The sequence below is a fragment of the Euprymna scolopes genome, chromosome 42 (genome assembly GCF_053919585.1).
Source record: "Euprymna scolopes isolate OS-2025 chromosome 42, ASM5391958v1, whole genome shotgun sequence".
NCBI lineage: Eukaryota > Metazoa > Mollusca > Cephalopoda > Sepiida > Sepiolidae > Euprymna > Euprymna scolopes.
The window spans coordinates 29,666,974-29,686,260 of NC_136523.1; the positions used below are offsets into that span (position 1 = coordinate 29,666,974).

The window sequence follows — 19,287 nt, forward strand, 5'->3', positions numbered from 1 at the left end:
CACACACACACACATATATATATTCAGGCAGAGATTGTTAAACACTACCTAATTCTTCTGCTTAACCATATCTCTTAATCTTTTTTGTTTCATAATTGAAAAGATTAAGAGTAATAAATTTCAAAATTAGATTGAGTACTTTCAATTAATTCATGAATCCTTTTCAGGCAACATTAAAAAAGATGAATAACTGGAGAGAAAAAAAAAACTATATTTAAAAACTTTGGAGAAACAGACAAACTGTTTTGAAAAGTTAAGATGCAAATATTTTAAGAAAAAAAATAATTTAGAGCTTTCCTTTTTGTTCCTTTCAAACAAAATATTTTACAAAGAAAAAGAAAATCTGAATATTTTCTTTTAATAAAATATTTGCATCTTAATGTGTTTTCAAAATAGTTTGTTTATTCAAAGTTTTTTAAATTTTACTGCTGCTTCCAATTCTTTTAAAAGGCAATAAATTAATGAAAGCAACCAAAACATGGCGTGATTTAAATCAGCAGCAAATCTATATAATTTGGATGAGTGAAAGAATAAATACATCTACATTAACCATTTCAAAATGTTTTGATTTGTTTACAAGATAATATTATTGATTGTGGGTGGGTTTTTTATATATAAATCATCACCAGCAAAAATTTTGATCAGCCCTTGAGGACGAACCATTTCCCAATTTCCTTCCATCTTATTGATGACTTATACAGGGGTTTTGCCATAGTTGCTATGCGAGGCACTACAGGGTTGTAATGATATTTGCCCAGAGACAGGTGTCCACATACAGCACTTGGTATTCATGAAGGATCACCCATCTAATACTGACCAGGTATTAATAAATAGTTATGAATGGATAGCAAATTTAGCTCCGAGTATGAACCAAATGTTGATCACCTTCAGTTGAGTTACCCACCGAGGAAGTCTGCTGGAAATTCCGGGTCTCGACAATGTAGAAGTAACATCACTGATAATATTCTTAGAGACGACAAGTGTAATTGTTAGGGAGAGGAAAAGTGCGAATGAACTCAAAATCCGGGCCGACAAAAATGTAACCCAGGAATTGTGATGACCTGGTCCTATGACGCAAATCATTTTATGGGTCAGGCTGTTTTATGGAGCAAGGTGCGAATGAACTCATGTCCAGGCTGACAAAAATGTAACCCGGGAATTGTGATTACCTGGAGATGACGTAATTCAGTCGGGGGTAAGACCAAAAGCAAACGCCGGGCTGGTCAAAATATGGGTCAATGACGTCAATTGGTTTATGGGTTACCAGGTCGAAAGTCCATAAAGCAGAGACGCGGAGATGGGGAACGAGGCACAGACAACGAGGAACTGTCTGTCACGTTCGCAACCTACACCTCTCTCCACCACCTCCACCACCGTATTGTGTATATATGAATGTTTGTTAAATAAACCAAGTTTGTTTATAACAAAGTGTCTCGTTATTCATTGATAAATGAACAGCGGTCATTCCAATAACTAGACGATTTATAACAAACATATGTATAAATGTCAAACACACTATCTCTCAGTCTATCCATCGATATATTCAAAAATCTCTTATAGTTGAATTACAGATGGTGCTCATGTAGTAGAATGTACCCTGTCTCTAGATGAAACACTAAGACTCTTCCTAAGAAGAACAACAACAACAATACAGACTATACGTCATCTTAATACCACCCAGTATATAACAAAATTCAACAAGGCTCAATGTTCATCAACTTTGGTGATCTAGCAGGAACTTGTTTTAATGTGATTAGACCAAAAAGTTTCTAATGTTTACATTTTAAAAAAAAATTTTTTTTTTTTTGTTGTTGATAAATTAAGCTACATTTCAATATATATTAATATAAATTAAGCTACATTTCAATATATATTAATATAAATTAAGCTACATTTCAATATATATTAATATAAATTAAGCTAAATTTCAATATATATTAATATAAATTAAGCTACATTTCAATATATATTAATATAAATTAAGCTACATTTCAATATATATTAATATAAATTAAGCTACATTTCAATATACATGAAAAACTTATAGTAGTAAAACCTACATAGTTATTAGTTTCGTTTTTGTTGCAAGATTAAATTGAAAATACTTGTCATATTTTTGGAAACTTTATTAATATTTTGGATTATGAAATAAAAAAAAGATTGCCAGTAAAATCAACAATCAAGAACAGGATAGTTTAACAGAAGAATCCTGTGTTTAATAATATCAACTTGAATGAAGGAATGCTGCCTAAATATACACAAACATATATATTCTAAATTTCATATATTTCTTAAAAAGTATGTATGTAATAATTTTTATAGAATGTAAATATATAAATATGCATGTATATTATATATATATATATATATATATTATCTCTTTACAGGTGAAAATGGAGCCTTGTTTTTTGTATTATTATTATTATTATTATTTGTAGGAATGTGAGTAGCCAATGGCAAAAATAAGATTAATTTCCCAAATATGAAGGGGGGGGGGGCACTCCAACTCCTTGTCAACATCTGTCAAGAAGGCAGCATAAAAATAACTTTTTCTAAAAAAAAAAAAAAAAAAAAAAAAAAAAAAACTTAAAGCAGTTTCAAATAACTCACATCCCTGATTTAATATTACAAACAAGATGAACACTCTACACCTGATTGTGAGAAGGCATGAAATAGCCCTCCCTCATAAAATCGTGAAATATATATATATATATATATAATATAGATACATACATATACAATGGTTGTAAGATGAAAAGTTGTGAAGCTGCGAGCCAAGTATATCATTTGCAATCGATGCACACACAAAAGGTCTCCAGATCACACCCCATCAAAACCCTAATTATCTCCCTTCAATCTCCAGTGCTTGAAAGTCCTGCAATACTGAATAAGGAAGAGTTTATTCAGTGAATGAACTACAGAAAATTTACAGCTTGGATTTGGTTGTCTGAAAGTCCATGAATGGTTTTGGCAAGGGAAATAATGCAAGCCCACGTTTGAATTGGACGACATCCATTACTTCCACAACCTGTAATTAAAAAATAAAAAAATTTTTAAAGGACAAGTTCTTGTTAAGGAATTTACTTGAATAATCAAATTCTGATCACTGAAACAGGGTTTCTAATTCTCTAAAGATGTTGCTCATCACCAACTGACAGTTATCAATGAGTGGCTTATTGGTTTTAATAAAAAGATAAATATTTTTAAAGTAAAAGAAAAATGTTGGGAAAAGTTTTTTTTTTTTTTATAACCTGGATAGGGAGTTAGGTGGCAAGATGCTTATTCATTTACATTTAATTTTCTGCATATTATTATGGTCAGGGAAGCAAGAAGGGAATTGCAATGGCAAATTGTCTAAGGAAATAATTCAGAGCTGATAACTACAATAAAGAAGGCAGTAGGATTTTGTTGCTAGTTAGGGGAGACATGCAGATATTTACATTAAGAGAGTACAAGTAGAAATTCATTGAGAAAATTCTGTAAAAGTAACATGTAAAACAAGCACAAGTATGAAGCAGTAGTATGAAGCAGTAGTATGAAGCAGTAGTATGTAGACAGTGCAGGACGGATTCGGTAAGAAATTTCTTTAATTGAACTCTGTCCAACTCATTTTGATGTTTGATATAACAGTTAAGTAACTACTATAAGTCTACTTATATATTTAAAACTGGTGGAGCTTGTTATCTTGATTGCTACCATGTACTAGGGATGACATCATCCACTAAAACAGGTGGGACATATCAGAAAGAAACTGAGGTCACAAGGGATACCGTTATGCAATAAAATAGACGGAAGACGTTCAAAAGATCCTTTATGTCAATCATGAAATAAAAGGATGTCATGCAATAAAACAGAAAACGATGAAGGAAAAAGAATGTAAAAAACAGATGTAGATAAGATGCTGAAAAAGACCACAATTACCTTTTTCAGTGGTGGAATTGGTGTCATTCCATCCGGAGATGGCGCTAACGTTTCTGTAGTCTTTGGCACCAAACTGGAAGGTACAACATGAACAGAAATCTTGTGTCTATGTTGAGCATCGTGAGCGATGTTTTCCTGTAAAAGAAATTTTGTGAGGAAATTTTAAAATTGACCAATGAAAATGCTTTTTCAAACTTAGTCTCTTAGAGATGTGAAGACATTAAAAAAAAAAAATTAATATTAAATAATGGATTTTTGTTTTACCATAGTAAAATAAAAAATGTATTCTGATACTTCTATTTACTGCAGAAGTGCAATAATGTGCATAGGAAAAATAGTCTATTACTAAATTTGTTTTGCTTCTTTATGAATGGTAATGGCGTTGGTAGTAGTAGATATTTATTAGGGGGAAAACTACTTCCTCTGGATATTACAATAAAGAAATAAAATGTTCAAGTGGTTTAAGTATAATACTTTAGAACCTATCAGGTTGGCGACTCTTTTGAACCCTATCCAGGAGTGAGAGACTAGTAATAGATACACCAGCCCAAATGTGACAACAGTACTCTATACATGGGCAAATGGTGATCTTGTATCAAACTGTTAATAGCTTTTTATCCTATTTTATTATTTTTCATCTTATGCTTTGTTTCATTAAATAAATCCTGTGCACCTTTTCTTTTTTTTTTTATCTAGACAATTATGTGTGGTTTTAAGGGGGTCTTTGTACAATTATGAGAGGGTGAGGAGATTGCTACTCTGACTTTGGGTTAATGATAGAGCTAAGGAAAATTATGTGTGAATGCCCTGAAGACTTGATAGGAACAAAACAAAAACAATTTTAGAATTTAGAGTGGGGGTTAGTTTCACATAAATTTAATGTAAAATAACTCACCATTTCGAGACCATTCTAGCGTTTTAGGACAGTTGACTAATTTATTTTTTTATGGGTGATAAATGGTGCACTTTTCTTTAAGGAAAGATTCTTTTTTTTTCTTAGACACATATGTAGCTTACCAAGGAACTTTGTTTGGTGAGGAACTTGCCACTTAGACTTAGCGTTATTGTTAGGGCTAAAGAAGGTTTTAAGAGGAGGAGGTTTGCCACTCGTACCTAGGGTTAGAGGTAGGATTAAGGGAGTTTTTTTTTTTTTTTTTTTTAAGGCATTTGACCCTCACATTTACGGTTAGTGGGTTATAAGTATTGACTTTTGAAAATATTGTGCCTTAGATTTTGGACATCAAATTACTTTTAAATATGAAATTTATTTTTGTTTGTTTGTCGTAATTCTTAAGGGGTGTGAAACTTAAGAATTACGACAAATAGACAAAAATAAATTTCATTTAAAACAAATGACGTCACCAACAAAAAACGTGACGTTTGGAAAACTTAAGTATTTTTGCCCACTTATTTAAATTTCAAAAAAACATTTTTTTGCTAAAGTTGTCGAGCGTTACGACGACGGAAGCTATTCAGCAAATGACGTCAACGACCAGGTTTGTTTGTTATAAGCGAAGTAAAAAAAGAAAACATAAAAACGAACGTTAAAACTTAAGCGGGATGGGGTAATCAAAAAAAAAAAAAAACGTAAGGTAAACGAACGATGTTAAATGTAAAAAATAAAAAAAACAAAAAAGAAAACAAAAAAACGAACACGTGAAAAATGGCTTAAATAAGCCTGTTTCGATATTAAAATTTTAAAAATCGGTGGGTACCCGGGTGATTTTGGGTGTGTGGTCGGGGGTGGATAAGCGAAGTAAAAAAAACAAAAAAAAAAAAAAAACGAACGTTACCTGAAAAATGGCTTAAATAACACTGGTTCAATATTTAAATTTAAAAAATCGAAAAAAAAAAAAAAAGAAGACATCTCACACCATGATTTGAACCCAAAACGTTTAGATAACGAACCAACGCGCTAACCAACTGAGCTAACGCGACGTACATGAAATTTAGTCAGTTCTTCAAGTATTTAAAGTAAATCAGGCCATGACGTCATCTGACGCATGCGTAGAACCGGTTGTCGTCACAAGAGGACCGTTTTTGTTGGGAAAGTGGATTTTCCTCACATTAAAAACTGACCTTGTGTCTAACTGTCGTCATGGGGAAGCAAGTAAATAGGAACTTAACTAGAAACTGAGCACCTCCTACAAATATTTAAATATGAATTTTGTATATATATATATATATATATATATATATAATTGGGTAGATTAGTGTCCATTCGATTATAATCCGCTGAAAAAAATTGTAAAAAATACGAAAAAAATATGGGGGGGGGGGGAGTACTGCTCGCACACATGAAGCAAAAAAATCATTTCACATTTTCGTTTTTTTTTTTTTAAAAACAAAAAACAAAACACTGTTTAATTCACTGTTAAAAACTAATGTAATGGATTAAAGTGCACACATTACATACATTGTTTTTCAAGTATATTTTTTAAATTTGACCAAAAATAACACCGGATTGCTTTAAAATTATATATTGTGATAACCGAATAGCTTTAGTTAAGCTAATTATATTTTGATAATATGAGCAACTAAATATGTAAGAACATTTTTTTTATATTCATATTTTCAGTTTTTTTATTTTTTAATTCGTTCTGGAATATAAAAAACAAAAACAAAAAAAGTTTGTTAACAGCAAATTAATATCAACGATAGTAGCTGCTGCTGCTTCTACAGATCGTTTTTAGATACTTTTTAAAAATGGAATGATTTTTTCCAGGTATCATGATTTTAAATTGCTCAGTACCACAAGAGAAAGCTGGTTACATTTTTATTTTTAATGAATAAATGTAGTAAAAAGATTGATTTATTTAACAGTGGGTGTCCAAAGAAATTTTTTCCAAATTTTCCAAACTCATGTTGAAGTCTTTTTTAACACAAAAAAAATGAGCTGTCACAATATTTTCGGACAACCGAATCTATTAAAAGTGATATCTCTTCTAATTAATTTCCAAATTTCATAACGAAATTATTAAGAGAAACATGGTACGACCATTTACAAATCGGGGGGGGGGGGGGTCATTACAAAATCTTACCAAAAACACTGTTTTATGATGTTAACATTTTTAGCACTTTATTTGCTTAAAACTCTTAAAATATACAATGTACATTATTATTTATTAATTTATTTGAAAGTATATTAATTTTCGAATAAAACGATGGTATTTTAAAGACTTAAGGTGCTTTGGTTTTTAAAATATGATGATTTTAGCAGAACCCCATTGAATCTGTAATTATTCAAAGCGCTCTACCGTCCGTGTGTATTGATGGTAAGGAAGGGGGTAGTAAAGTATGTGTTGTAATTAGTTTATCCTCCCAGGCATTACCTCTTCCTTTCGATGGGCAATTATGTTCTATTGTTATATCTTCCTCTTGGGCTATCAAAAATGTGTACCAAGAGAGCATGTATTTGCAAACCATTTTTTTTTTTTTTTAGAATAGCAGGAATGAAACTTGAAACCAAACAATAAAACACAAATTTTAAAAATTAATCATTATTAAAATTATGATTACTTACTTTATAAAATTTTATCAAATCTGATTTCTTGAGAGTTTTCAAGTAAGAAACTTCAATGTTATCTACAAGAAAATACAAAAGGTTTAAAAATCACAAAACTGAAATATTTAATTTTTTAGAATAAAATATAAAAATATTCAGAGCTGTTCATATAGGTTACAATCGTAAAACTGTCATAGATTAGGTATTTATTGAATAGAAATGGAAATTAGTAGTATGAATATGAAAGTTTCAAAAATTATTAGAGAAAGATTAAATACAGGGTGGACCACTTAAAATAGCCCGATCTCTCTAATCTTTCTCTTAACGACCAACTGACACAAGACAAAATCCAATTTCTTTTCCAACAAGATGGTGCTACATGCCACACAGATCACTGACATGAGTCCATGATAAGTTTACAGAAGAGAGAACAATAAGCAAAGGGTTATCGCTACCACATTCCCTGGACTTGTAATCATGTGATTTTTATATTTGTGAGACTTTAAAACAAAAAATTTATGCAAATAATCCTTATAATCTAGACTAACTAAACGAGAACATTACCAACACTATCAGGAGAAGATCTACAGGCAGTATCTGCAAACATTGTTAAACATGCATAGATGTCAACGGGGAGCACTTTTGCATCTTTTATAACACTACAGGTAATTTTAAACAATGCTATGAGTAATTTAAACAATAAAACAATGTTCCTCCTCTCTACTACATTTTTTCTGGGCTACTTTTAAGTGAGCCACCCTGTAGTATGTACAGGAAAGGTGGGGGGTCGTATGGGTGGGTTAAAAAAAAAAAAAAAAAATAGTACATTAGTTATCCCCTTCCTCTCACCCCTTCAGTCTTAAAAATAAAAATCAGAAAACTAATATATAAAATGTTCAGGTCAAAATATAAATTTCATGTAGATTTCAATTACAAAACTGTCACATGCATTTACTGAATAAAAGGTTATATATATATATATATATATATATATATATATACACACATACAAGTTGGTAATGCAATGAGGTTTGTTGTAGACATGGATGAATGTTGAAAAATGATTGGAGAAATATCAAGTAATTAATATGTACAAGAAAAACGGTTTTGTATAAGTAGTAGGTGGATGGGTGAAAATCACAACTTTTTCCACCTACTTGTGTATATGAAATTACTTGTTCCTCTACACATTCTACTTAATCCATCAATGATCATTTTACAATACATCTCATACTGACTAGCATCCTTGTTTTTCACTTCTACAACTACTACCAACATTTTGAGTAATCTAACTTCTATTCAAAAAACAGTTCAAGGCAGCATTAGATGCATTATAATAGCCAATCTTTATATAATTGTCTCCCTCAGTTGAGCAGTGAAGGATGTGAGAGGATGCAGTTCTAGTGTAAAAAAAAAAAAAAAAAAAAAAAAAAAATTAAAAATATACCTTTTAAAGAGTTTTCCATCGAAACACAAGTCGTGGTTTTCATGGGACTCAGCAGAAAATGTATCATAGAAGTTTTCATTGCATTAGAAAAAAAAAGGCAGCAATCTTAGTGTTTCTGTTCTGTAGAAAAGCTTACCAGACAATAGCGGCGATATCTATCGTATCCAGATTTAAAGCAGTCTTGAACAAACATGCACACAGTTACATACAAGGATAAGAGTAACCAATGGCAAAAATCAAAATAAATAAAGCTAAGATGAATTTCCCACCATGGGGCCATGAACCCCTGTGTACATAGAGAGGATAACACAAAATTAAGTTTTTCCCTAAATAACTCCATTCAGTTTCAACTTAAGAAACACATACTGAGTGCATATATATATACAAGAGCAAGAAACAGTCATTTTTAATGGAACAAAAGTCATCTAATTCCCATATCCCATCATAAATTGCCTTAGTTTTTCTTTAAAAGAAAAGAAAACAAAAAAAAAACTTATTTTAATCAATATGCTAAAAACTCACAACAATGTGAGATTGCAACAATTTAAATGCAAATTCGCTTTGTCTAGATTTCAAATTAAAAAAAAAAAAAAAAAAAAAAAAAAAAAAAAAGTTGGAATTCCACTAAAAAGCAGAAAGCTCAGATTTCTGAAAGACTAGCCTGGGTGCCCAGTGCTACCCAAGTGTTTGGAGGTGTGTGTTGAAAAAAAAAAAAAAAAAAATGTAGTAGGCAGGCAAAGGAGGCAAAGAACGTGAAAAAAAAAAACAAAAAAAAACTGATGTCTTTGCTGTTGCGCCCATCATCAAACCAGAAGTGATGTAGGCTTAATTTAAGACTAGACAATAGAAAAGAAGGGAATAGAAATAGAAAATATCAACGAAAAAAGCGACCCCTCCCTGTAGAAAAGTGCTTAGGTGAGGGTGAAGTTTGAAAAGTTTTAGGCAGACATACATACATTTAAATTGACAGGTAAGATTTATATTATAGAAGCTGTACACATCTGTCCTTTCACATAGCTAGTTGCACTTCTTTTTTTTTTGCTAATAAATCTGAAGTGATTTGAAATGCTTTATCCACAATAAAGTTTTGCAATTGAAACAAAATACTGAAAGGTTTTATTTTGTTTGTATGGCTTATTTTATTCTTATCAATAAGAACACACACTAGGTGAATATCTGTCCAAAGATGAGTAAAATTAATTCCCAGTTTTTTTAACAGCTTTATGATTCCTAACAAAAATTAAAATCAAATTAAAATGATACTAAACCTAATGTCTAGAATCCTTACTTCAATTTTGATAAAAATTCATCACATGATTTTGATTCTAAAAAATGCCTCAAATTTGCTCAAGCTTAAGGAGTCTTAATAAAAAATTGAAATTAATTTTGTCTAATGACTATCAATTAAATTTAATGCAAATCTGAATTTTCAAATAGGAGGTTGTGTTCATATTATAACTCTTAAAACCTTTTAATATACTTCACAGAAACTGAAATTTGAGGGAATAAACCTGGCACACATATCTCCACAAATACCTATTAAAATTTAATGAAAATCAGAATTTTCAAACATGTTTTACTCTCTTTGTCTCCTCTGCATAAACTAAATATAGTCCACATTCTCCACCCTTACATCTAGTAGCTGTGTTCAAAAGTTTATAATGATTAGTTAATTTAGGAGTGAATCTCACAGAAATATTTATGCACATGTGGTTATATATTTCTAAGTTAACATACATGAACCTTTTAAATGTTAAAATTTATAAAAATAAGGTGTCCGTATTATTTGTCAAAAATATATAGTTCAAAATTTATAATTATTCATTAGTTTAGGAATTTATCCTATACATAGAAATACACAAAGATAAACAAACCTAACTTCATATACATAAATCCTCCTTCCTCCCAAATGTTAAAGTTTACAAAAAGATGCTTTTTAGGAATAGATAAAGAAATTTATGGTTGCAACTTAAGCAGTTTGGTTTTTGTACAAGGAAAAGCAGATAAAGTTCTGACTTTACCAATCATATATCAATAAAAAAAAGTAATCTTACTTGCCAGTAAACTATTTTTCAATCAATCAAAAAGATTAAGTTTTACATATATTTTATTTTTTGTTTTTTTTGCATTCCCTTAATTACTTTTAAAACTTTTCATTTGGATTTTTTTATGCCTTTTTATTTACCTTTATTGAAAAGGTTAGATTAGAATTTTAAAAAATCGTTTAAACAGAATATACTTAAGTACAAGATAAAATTGTGTTTTTTTCATTAAATAACTTCTTAAAGAAAATATTTAATACATTCAGTTTATTTGGATACGTTTGTTAACATTAGACAGCCTCTGTAGTCTACAATGAAACTGAGAATTGATGCTATATCATCAATTCTGAAAGTTTCTAAAAAGTACCAACAGGCAAAAACTCATGAGCTTATGCTACTTATCTAGAATATATATTCCAAAATTCATAATGAGCCGTTCATTAGTTTGCGATTTTACAGTACATAGAAATATATATACACATACCTTGCTTTAGGTATAGATAAAGAGATAGATATACATATCTATTACTTTAAATACATATATACAACATTTTTTAGAAGCTCTTACCGCGATCAAAGTTATACATTTGACATGAAATTTCTATCCAATATTTGGAATTCTGCGCTGACAGTTTTTTTGGTGCCTCCAATCGTTTACTTGCCAGTGCTTTAATGTGAGTTTCGACTTCTTCGTCAGTTAGATTATTTAAATAGTCCTTCAAGAGAAAGAAAAGTATGCAGATAAATTAGTTCAAAAATATAATTAACAACATATCCAAAAGAAAAAAATTTAATAAACTTGGTCATTGCATCTTTCAGTGCTCTAAAATATGCAATTTTATTAAAAAAACAAAAAAAAAACAACCATCAACCACAATGCATCAGTAAGCAATCTTGTACAAGAAAAGGCATGTTGAAAATTCTAAAACGACTTTGAAAATCAATTATAGTACTTCATAATATTTATTTTTTAAGGGAAACATTTAATGAATGAAAACGAGTATTGCTCAGAAATACATTTTACAATTTCAAAATAGCTTCTTTTTTTATGTACTAGTTAAAACGCTGATTGGAGACATTTCAAGAAATACATTCTATGCAAGTGATGAATTCTGAGACAAGACAAAAAAAAATTGAGCAAGAAATTTTCACTCTTCCAAAGTTGATCATTTTATTTTTTCTAAAAAAAAAAAAAATAAATAAATTTGTTCATGACAAGAATACATAACTCAGCATAAAATAGACATTCTAAGATATTTTCAACCACCATAAAATAGACATCTTAAGATATCTTCAACCAGCATATAAACTAATGTAAATGGTCAATATTCCTTTCTCCTATATTGGCTTTTGGTTAAAAGACATTTATTATTAATGCTGTTACTAAAAATTTGTTTTCAGATTTTTTTATGGAAGGTTGATTGTTTTTGTTTTATGGCATATCAAACCTTTTCAGGTTATTTAATGCTGAATCCGGTGATTTTGAAGAAAATTTTTTTAATAGAATATATTTGTTTTTTGCAAGTCGGTTTCTATTTAACCCATAGTTGGGACCCTAACAGGTACTACCACTCTGGGTCAGAGTAGACCTGAGAGCAATGGCAATTAAAGGGTGGCTCCACACTCCTCAGAGCCCACAAGCTGGGGCCTCACAATCGGATATAGTTTAAGGTCATATCCAGGACCTTTTATGGAAGGAAACATTGATTTTTATGTTCAGATCTGCATTATAGAATCTATCAAAGTAGAGAGGGGACATTTTAAATTCTTATCTGGCTTTGTTATTTTCCCACTGCAATGCAGCTCGGAATTGTTTCACCATGAAGGCTCAGATTTTTTTAAATGAATGTTTTGATAAGCTCCTAGAATCGACTTCCACTCGAGATTTCAAGCAATTCCCCATTTTTTGAGATGCTGATATTCTTTCTTTACTCTATCATCTTTATTAGATTTAACGTAAAACCAAATTTCTCTCCTCTATTTACCAATGCTCAGACCGTTGTTTTGCCTCAGGCAAAATGTCACATTCCTTGAGAAATTGTTTTTGTTTTCATAAGCTTCTACAGGGTTTGTACAGATATTCAATGTTCCTTTTCAAGGACTTTTCAAAGTTTTTCAAGGCCTTCTCCAGACAAAATTAAAGTTTTCACAACAAAATTTGGGGTTTGTTTTACAATCCACAGTGATTCAAAAGTGGTCAAAAATCAAATATAAAACAAATAAATGTTACCATAGCAAATAAGCTATTTTGCATCATTGAAACAGTTTTAAATGTTTTTTTTTATTTCATCTCAAATATTAACTGTTTACGACTTTTAATTTTCTAATCAAGATGGCTGCTGTCTTTAATCTAAATACGAACTGCATACTTCAACAGAGTGAACAAAACTTTGGTAGATTCTTCACCTTTAAAGTAGATAATCATTAAATTACCCTTCGAACATATGCTTTCATTTTATCAATAGACTAGCAGGACCCGCTAACCGGCATTGTCCAATGGAAGCATGCCCCTCTCACAAAAAATTGAAAGCACAGTTTTTGTTGTTGTTGCCCAACAACCAACCTCCTCATGTTAAGAAAGGTTTTTGGAATGGTCACCCCCAACCTCCTCATGTTAAGAACGGCTTTCAGAATGGTCAACCCATTTTGATAGTGTGGTTGACTGTCAAAATATTTTCCAAAAATTTAACTTGTATAGTCGTTGTCAAGATCCCCACGTGCAAATACTATGAACCAGGAAATGAATTAGGGGGGTGGCAGTGTCGGTCAGATATAATTAGATTTGATCCTTGGCAGCCAGTGATATAAAGTGCATAATACAGGTTCTATATGCGGAAAACTACTTGTATCCGGCAAATATAAATTGGACGTTCTTAATCAGCATAGCTGAAAACCTATAAAAGGCATCATTTTAAAAGAAAATGTAGGTGGATCTAAGGTAAAAATTTTGCAACCAAAAAAATGCTTTATAATCTATAACCCCCTCCCTCGTAAAAACAGTAAAGTACTGCTGTTGTTGTCGCCCAACCCCCAAGGTCTCATCGTAATAACGACTTTTGGACCCCCCCCTCCCCCCAACCTTCTCTGGTCAGCCGCAACATCCTTATATTAAGAACAGCTCTCGGAATAGACACCCCATCCTGCGAGTGGGAAGACATGCGTTCAAATTTTCATGTCATAATGTAGGACGCTGAAACATTAAGAAAATAGTTTGTCTCGTTTACTAAGATTCATTTATTTAGTCATGTCAAAATTTTGGACGCTAAAAAACATTAAAAAAAGTGAAGTTAGTCTTGTTTAAGGTTCGTTCATTTACTAATCTCATAAATTTGGACGCTAAAAACAAACATTAAAAAAGTGATGTTCGTCTTTTTTAGTAAGATTCGTTCAATTAACGTATTAATTTTGGACGCTAAAAATCAACATTAAAAATGTGAAGTTTGCCTCTACTAAGATTCGTTCATTTATTAATGTCAACATTTTGGTCGTTAAAAACTAACATTAAAAATTGTAGTTCGTCTTGTTTACTAAGATTCATTCATTTAGTCATCTCATGATTTTGGATGCTAAAAACAAACTTGGAAAAAGTGAAGTTCGTCTCGTTTACTAAGATTTGTTCAGTTAGTTGTGAAAATTTTGGATGCTAAAAATCAACATTAAAAAATGAAGTTCCTCTCGTTCAAGATTTGTTCATTTATGTGATAATTTTCGATGCTAAAAACAAACATAAAAAACGTAAAGTTTGTCTTGTTTACTGATTCGTTCATTTAGTCATGTAATAATTTTGGACAGTAAAAACCCTCCCCCATAAAAAGAAAAAACGAATAATACAATAAATGTAGATTATATATTTTGTCTTTTATTGAAAGTTTTCTATTTGGTTACAATGTAATTTATCTAAATATAGGACGGTAAAACCTGATATGATGTAAAGAAATCTGTGATGTAATTATTTAAATATAACAATCTATAACCCCCCCCCCCCCCCCCGCAAAGTAAACAATAAAAACAAATGAAGGTTTTTCATTTGTATTTGATACACCCCACCAAAAAAAAAAACAAAAAAAAAAACAAAAAAACAAAACAAATGAAAAGCCCACAAAAACACAAAAAAAAAAAATGTAACGGTTGTAATCAGAAATCAAAGGCTTTAAAACTTGTGAGCGAACAGTTCTAAATGAATCCCACCTTACCCCCTCCCTTCCAGATGAAAGAAAAAGTATATAAAGAAATGAAAAATACAAGAAATGGTTAGTATACTGTATATGGTGCTAATTATTTTTTCATATTTTCTAGTTGGTTAAAATGCAATTGAGGTAAATATAGGACGCTAAAACCGGATATGATGTATAGAAAGCTGCAACGTAATTGTTTTAGTTCTAACAATATGTAAATAATGGTAGTGCATGTAATGGAAAAAGCCATGTGTAACTTTACAGTGATTAAATGATTCGTAGCAAGGCGTGATGGCATGTGTAAGTTTAAATGGAATAAATGATGTATAACAATGTGTGGCAACTGAACTGCCGTAGTGAATTAGGGCTGCTGTGTTCATTTTTTGTATGTTTGACAATAGGCGGACTGTTATGGTGGAGAAATCAGTATTTTTGAATAGTGAGTGTGCAATCCAGTTAATAACAGTCTCAGGTCAATATAGGCAATAATGTTTGTAGAAGTACCCAGTCCTGTTTAGAAGAGTGGGATGATTTTTCAGTTAGAGGCGGAAATATGAGCTACTTTGTCTTTAGGTCTTGGCAATCGTGATGATGTTGCTCCTAGGAAATAACATAAGATTTTATTATATCTAATAAATGTATCTTTAACAGCGTTCATAAGTTACATAAGATGGTGGGTAAAAGTTTGGACGTTATAAATTCAGATGTGGCATCTGTCATAGCAAACCTATCGTAATTTGATCCGGAGGGGAATTCCTGCAATCAAATTATTATATAGATTTTGTTTATATGGGTTGTGATATTATAAATGAACCCAAATTTTAGGAAGTAAGAGAGAAAAGATATATAAAAGAAAAGGAAGCAGGTTATCAGGTAACAAAAGAAATAGGAAATAAAATTTATTACTAGACAATAGATAGGAAGCAATGTAAGCATTGATATGGGATTGTTGGCCAGGATAATAACAAAAGGGATTGAACAATGGACCTGAGATATATTAAGATTTGGCTTGTGGGTATTTAGGATTGACAATTAGTTTTTAAGACAGGGGTGTTTTTACAACAGTTTCCAATTGATAATGTTAGAAGCGGTTTTTGACAATGGTCAACTGACGACAGTAGAGTTGGATACTTATGACAGTCATGAGCTGAATGCAGTTGGCAACAGATCATGGCTTGGGTCAGTTCAGAAAAGCTTTGGGAGATCGAAATGAACTGACAGCAACAAACAAACCCAGCCTTGACAGGACGTAGATGTGGACCTTAGCGTATAGAAGGTTGATGGTGCCATACACACAACCAATATATGTGTAAAGCATCAGAGTCTGCATTTTCTTTTCCCGTTTTATTTTATTTTTATACTTGTCAGACTGTTTGTTCCACTCGACAACCGTCAGAACAGAAGATGGAAAAGAAATCCATGGCACACAATGTTGGGGTCGGCAACTTGTTGGTGGGGTCACATGGTGTCACAGGGTAAAGAGAGAGATAAATTTTGTTCACATGGATAAAGAGTGAGTGAAACAAAAGATAACACTGATATGTTCAATGTTATTGAAATATGAGTTGCAATGAAAATATTTACCAGGTCAAATATTTTAAAAGCCAGTTAAATATTTATATAATAAAAGACTTAGAATTTTAGTTTCGCAAAATATTTGCATAATCAAAAGGATTAACTGAGATGACCTGTGACAACGCTTATGTAGGAAAGAAATGGTTATAATGTATACACGTAAAACATGAGAGGGGAATAGTTGGTCATGAGAGACGAGCTTAGCCAAGAGATGATTGTACAAATCAGTCTGTTACCTCCTCTCTTTCTCTGCTCCAACCACACGTCCAATTATCAAATAAACAACATTGTTTTGATAAAATGAATTTGTCATTTATTTGATAAACATAGCAATACTTTGGACGTATGTTTGGTATCATTAAGAGCAGCTGAAAAGGATAGACTAGTATGCAATGCTTTAACATTTTTTGTAGCAGGGCTTCAGTTTTTAACAACTTCATAAAAGCACAAAAAAAAATACCTCAGTCTACAAGTAAGATAGAGAGCTTCTTTCTCTTTGCCTCTTATTGTTTTGTAGATAGCAACTACTATTACTAATCCATTTGTAAAAATTTTTTATTGATCGATTCCCTTTTTATTGAGGAGGGGGCACTTTTTATTTTGGAGGAGGAGGGGGACTTATTGTGACTGTTGTTATTACTACTACTATTATAATAATTATATATTTTTCCAACTTTACATGCGCTAGAAACTCAGCTCTGCGAGGTTTCAATTCCAGGTTATTACACGACAAAAATTTCATCCATGCACATTTTTTTATTCATTGTTTCTTATTGGGGGGGGGGGGAACATACTTATTGGCTGTTATGCACATTTTCTTTAAACATTAATTAACATGCTTTTTAACATTATAAAAACACATTACCACAGTTTGAAAGGATTTCTTCTTCATTGAAAGACACCAGAATGGTTTTATGATTGATTATATTTCTTTGTCAATATTTTTTATTAAAATGTTAACTCACCTATCTCTCTTTTTCTTTTTAACTCACCTGTCTCAGCATTTCTTTTTTGTATATTTTTTCTTCCTGACACCAGCTACAAACTCAGTTGAGTGAATTACAATTCCAGGTCATTACTAGGGCTGTTGTCACAGCCCTAGTAATGACATGGTTTTGACTCTTGAGTATATATCAATTAATATCTTATGTTTTTATATAGACTGTGGTTCTCGGTTGATTGACTGTCTTACTGTGTCAGATATATACTTGAGAATAAAAAGAATATTCTGTTGTCACAGCCCTAGTCATTACCAATCACTTCATCAAAACAAAATGAAATTAACTCAGTTTATAAGGGTTTATCCTTCATTGAAAAACACTAGAACCAAGGTTTCAGGATTGATTAAAATATGTCTTCACAAACATTTTTTATTCATTACTTTTCTTATGGGGAGGGGGGGGGGTCATGTGCATATGCACACATTTTAATGTTAACTAATATTTTTAATATTTCTTTTTATTGGAAGATATCAATACTTACCAGCCACTTCATAAAATAAAACAAAATTACCTCAGTCACCAATAATGCACTAGATAATTATAGTTTAATTTGTTTTTAAAGGAGTGGAGTTCTTTTAACAAATCTGTTCGGGCATTTTTCCACCAGGCAACGCTGGTACACAAGACCTGCTAGTTGCCAATAGTATTTCAGATGATGGTGCTGGATTGGTTGGTTGGTTGTTTTTGTTTTACGGCATATCAACCTTTTTCGGGTTATTTAATACTGAATCCAAAGATTTTGAAGAAAAATTTTTTTAATAGAATATATTTGTTGTTTTCACGTCGGTTTCTATTTAACCCATAGTTGGGACCCTAACAGGTACTACCACTCCGGGTCAGAGTGGACCTGGAAGCAATGGTAATTAAAGGGTGGCTCCACACTCCCCAAAGCCCACAAGCTGGGGCCTCACCACTGGATATAGTTTAAGGTCATATCCAGGACCCCCATTGAGGGACTGTTACCCTCTGCAGGGGGGCAGTCGGCGTATTCTAATACCTCACCGACAGGGCCGATGGTGCTGAAAGTACTACATCAAGAAATACCAAATAAGAATGATTTTATTACAGAGCTATAAAGGGAAAGAAGTATAAATACTCACCCCAACGGAATGTAAGAAAGCTTCCATCCTGCCCTCAACATGGTCAGCTGAGTGATCTGTTTGGACAAGGAGAATCATACCTTGGACACCACGGGATCTACGAACACCACTGTGAACAAGGTAACCTGAAAAGTAAAAATAATTAAATGAAAAAGAAGTTTTTTTTCATTTAGTAATTAAAGAAAAAAAAAAAGAAAAGCAAAATCAAAATAAAACTAAAAAAAAAACATAATTCAATGAAAAAAAGAAAAACATTAAAAATAGAAAAGGGGAAACAAGGGGAAGAGAAAGAGGGGAGGGGGACAACAGAGAGGATATAAAAGGGAGAAACGTAAACAAGACTAAAAAAAAAAAAAAACAAGCAAAGAGAATAGCAAAAAAGAAAAAACAAAAGATAAATACAGGAACAGAAAAGAAAGAAAAAAAGTAAAAATAATTGAAAAAAAATAAAACAAAAATATGATAAAGCAAAATTAAAACAAGGTTCATTAGAAATAACTGCAGATTTGATTCCCATCTTA

General features: G+C 31.5%; 1 protein-coding gene across 1 annotated transcript in view; it reads right to left on the bottom strand.

The window, feature by feature from the left end:
* Positions 1–2,881: 2,881 nt before the first annotated feature.
* The window catches only part of LOC145266977 (insulin-degrading enzyme-like), a 110,078-nt gene continuing 93,672 nt past the window's right edge, over positions 2,882–19,287 (bottom strand). The window contains exons 25-29 of the mRNA XM_080122817.1: positions 18,767–18,891; positions 11,484–11,631; positions 7,445–7,506; positions 3,922–4,056; positions 2,882–3,028 (exon numbers count right to left, since the gene is read on the bottom strand). Coding sequence (XP_079978943.1) covers positions 2,927–3,028; positions 3,922–4,056; positions 7,445–7,506; positions 11,484–11,631; positions 18,767–18,891 — 572 coding nt within the window. The 3' untranslated portion in view covers positions 2,882–2,926. The remainder of the gene's footprint in view (positions 3,029–3,921; positions 4,057–7,444; positions 7,507–11,483; positions 11,632–18,766; positions 18,892–19,287) is intronic.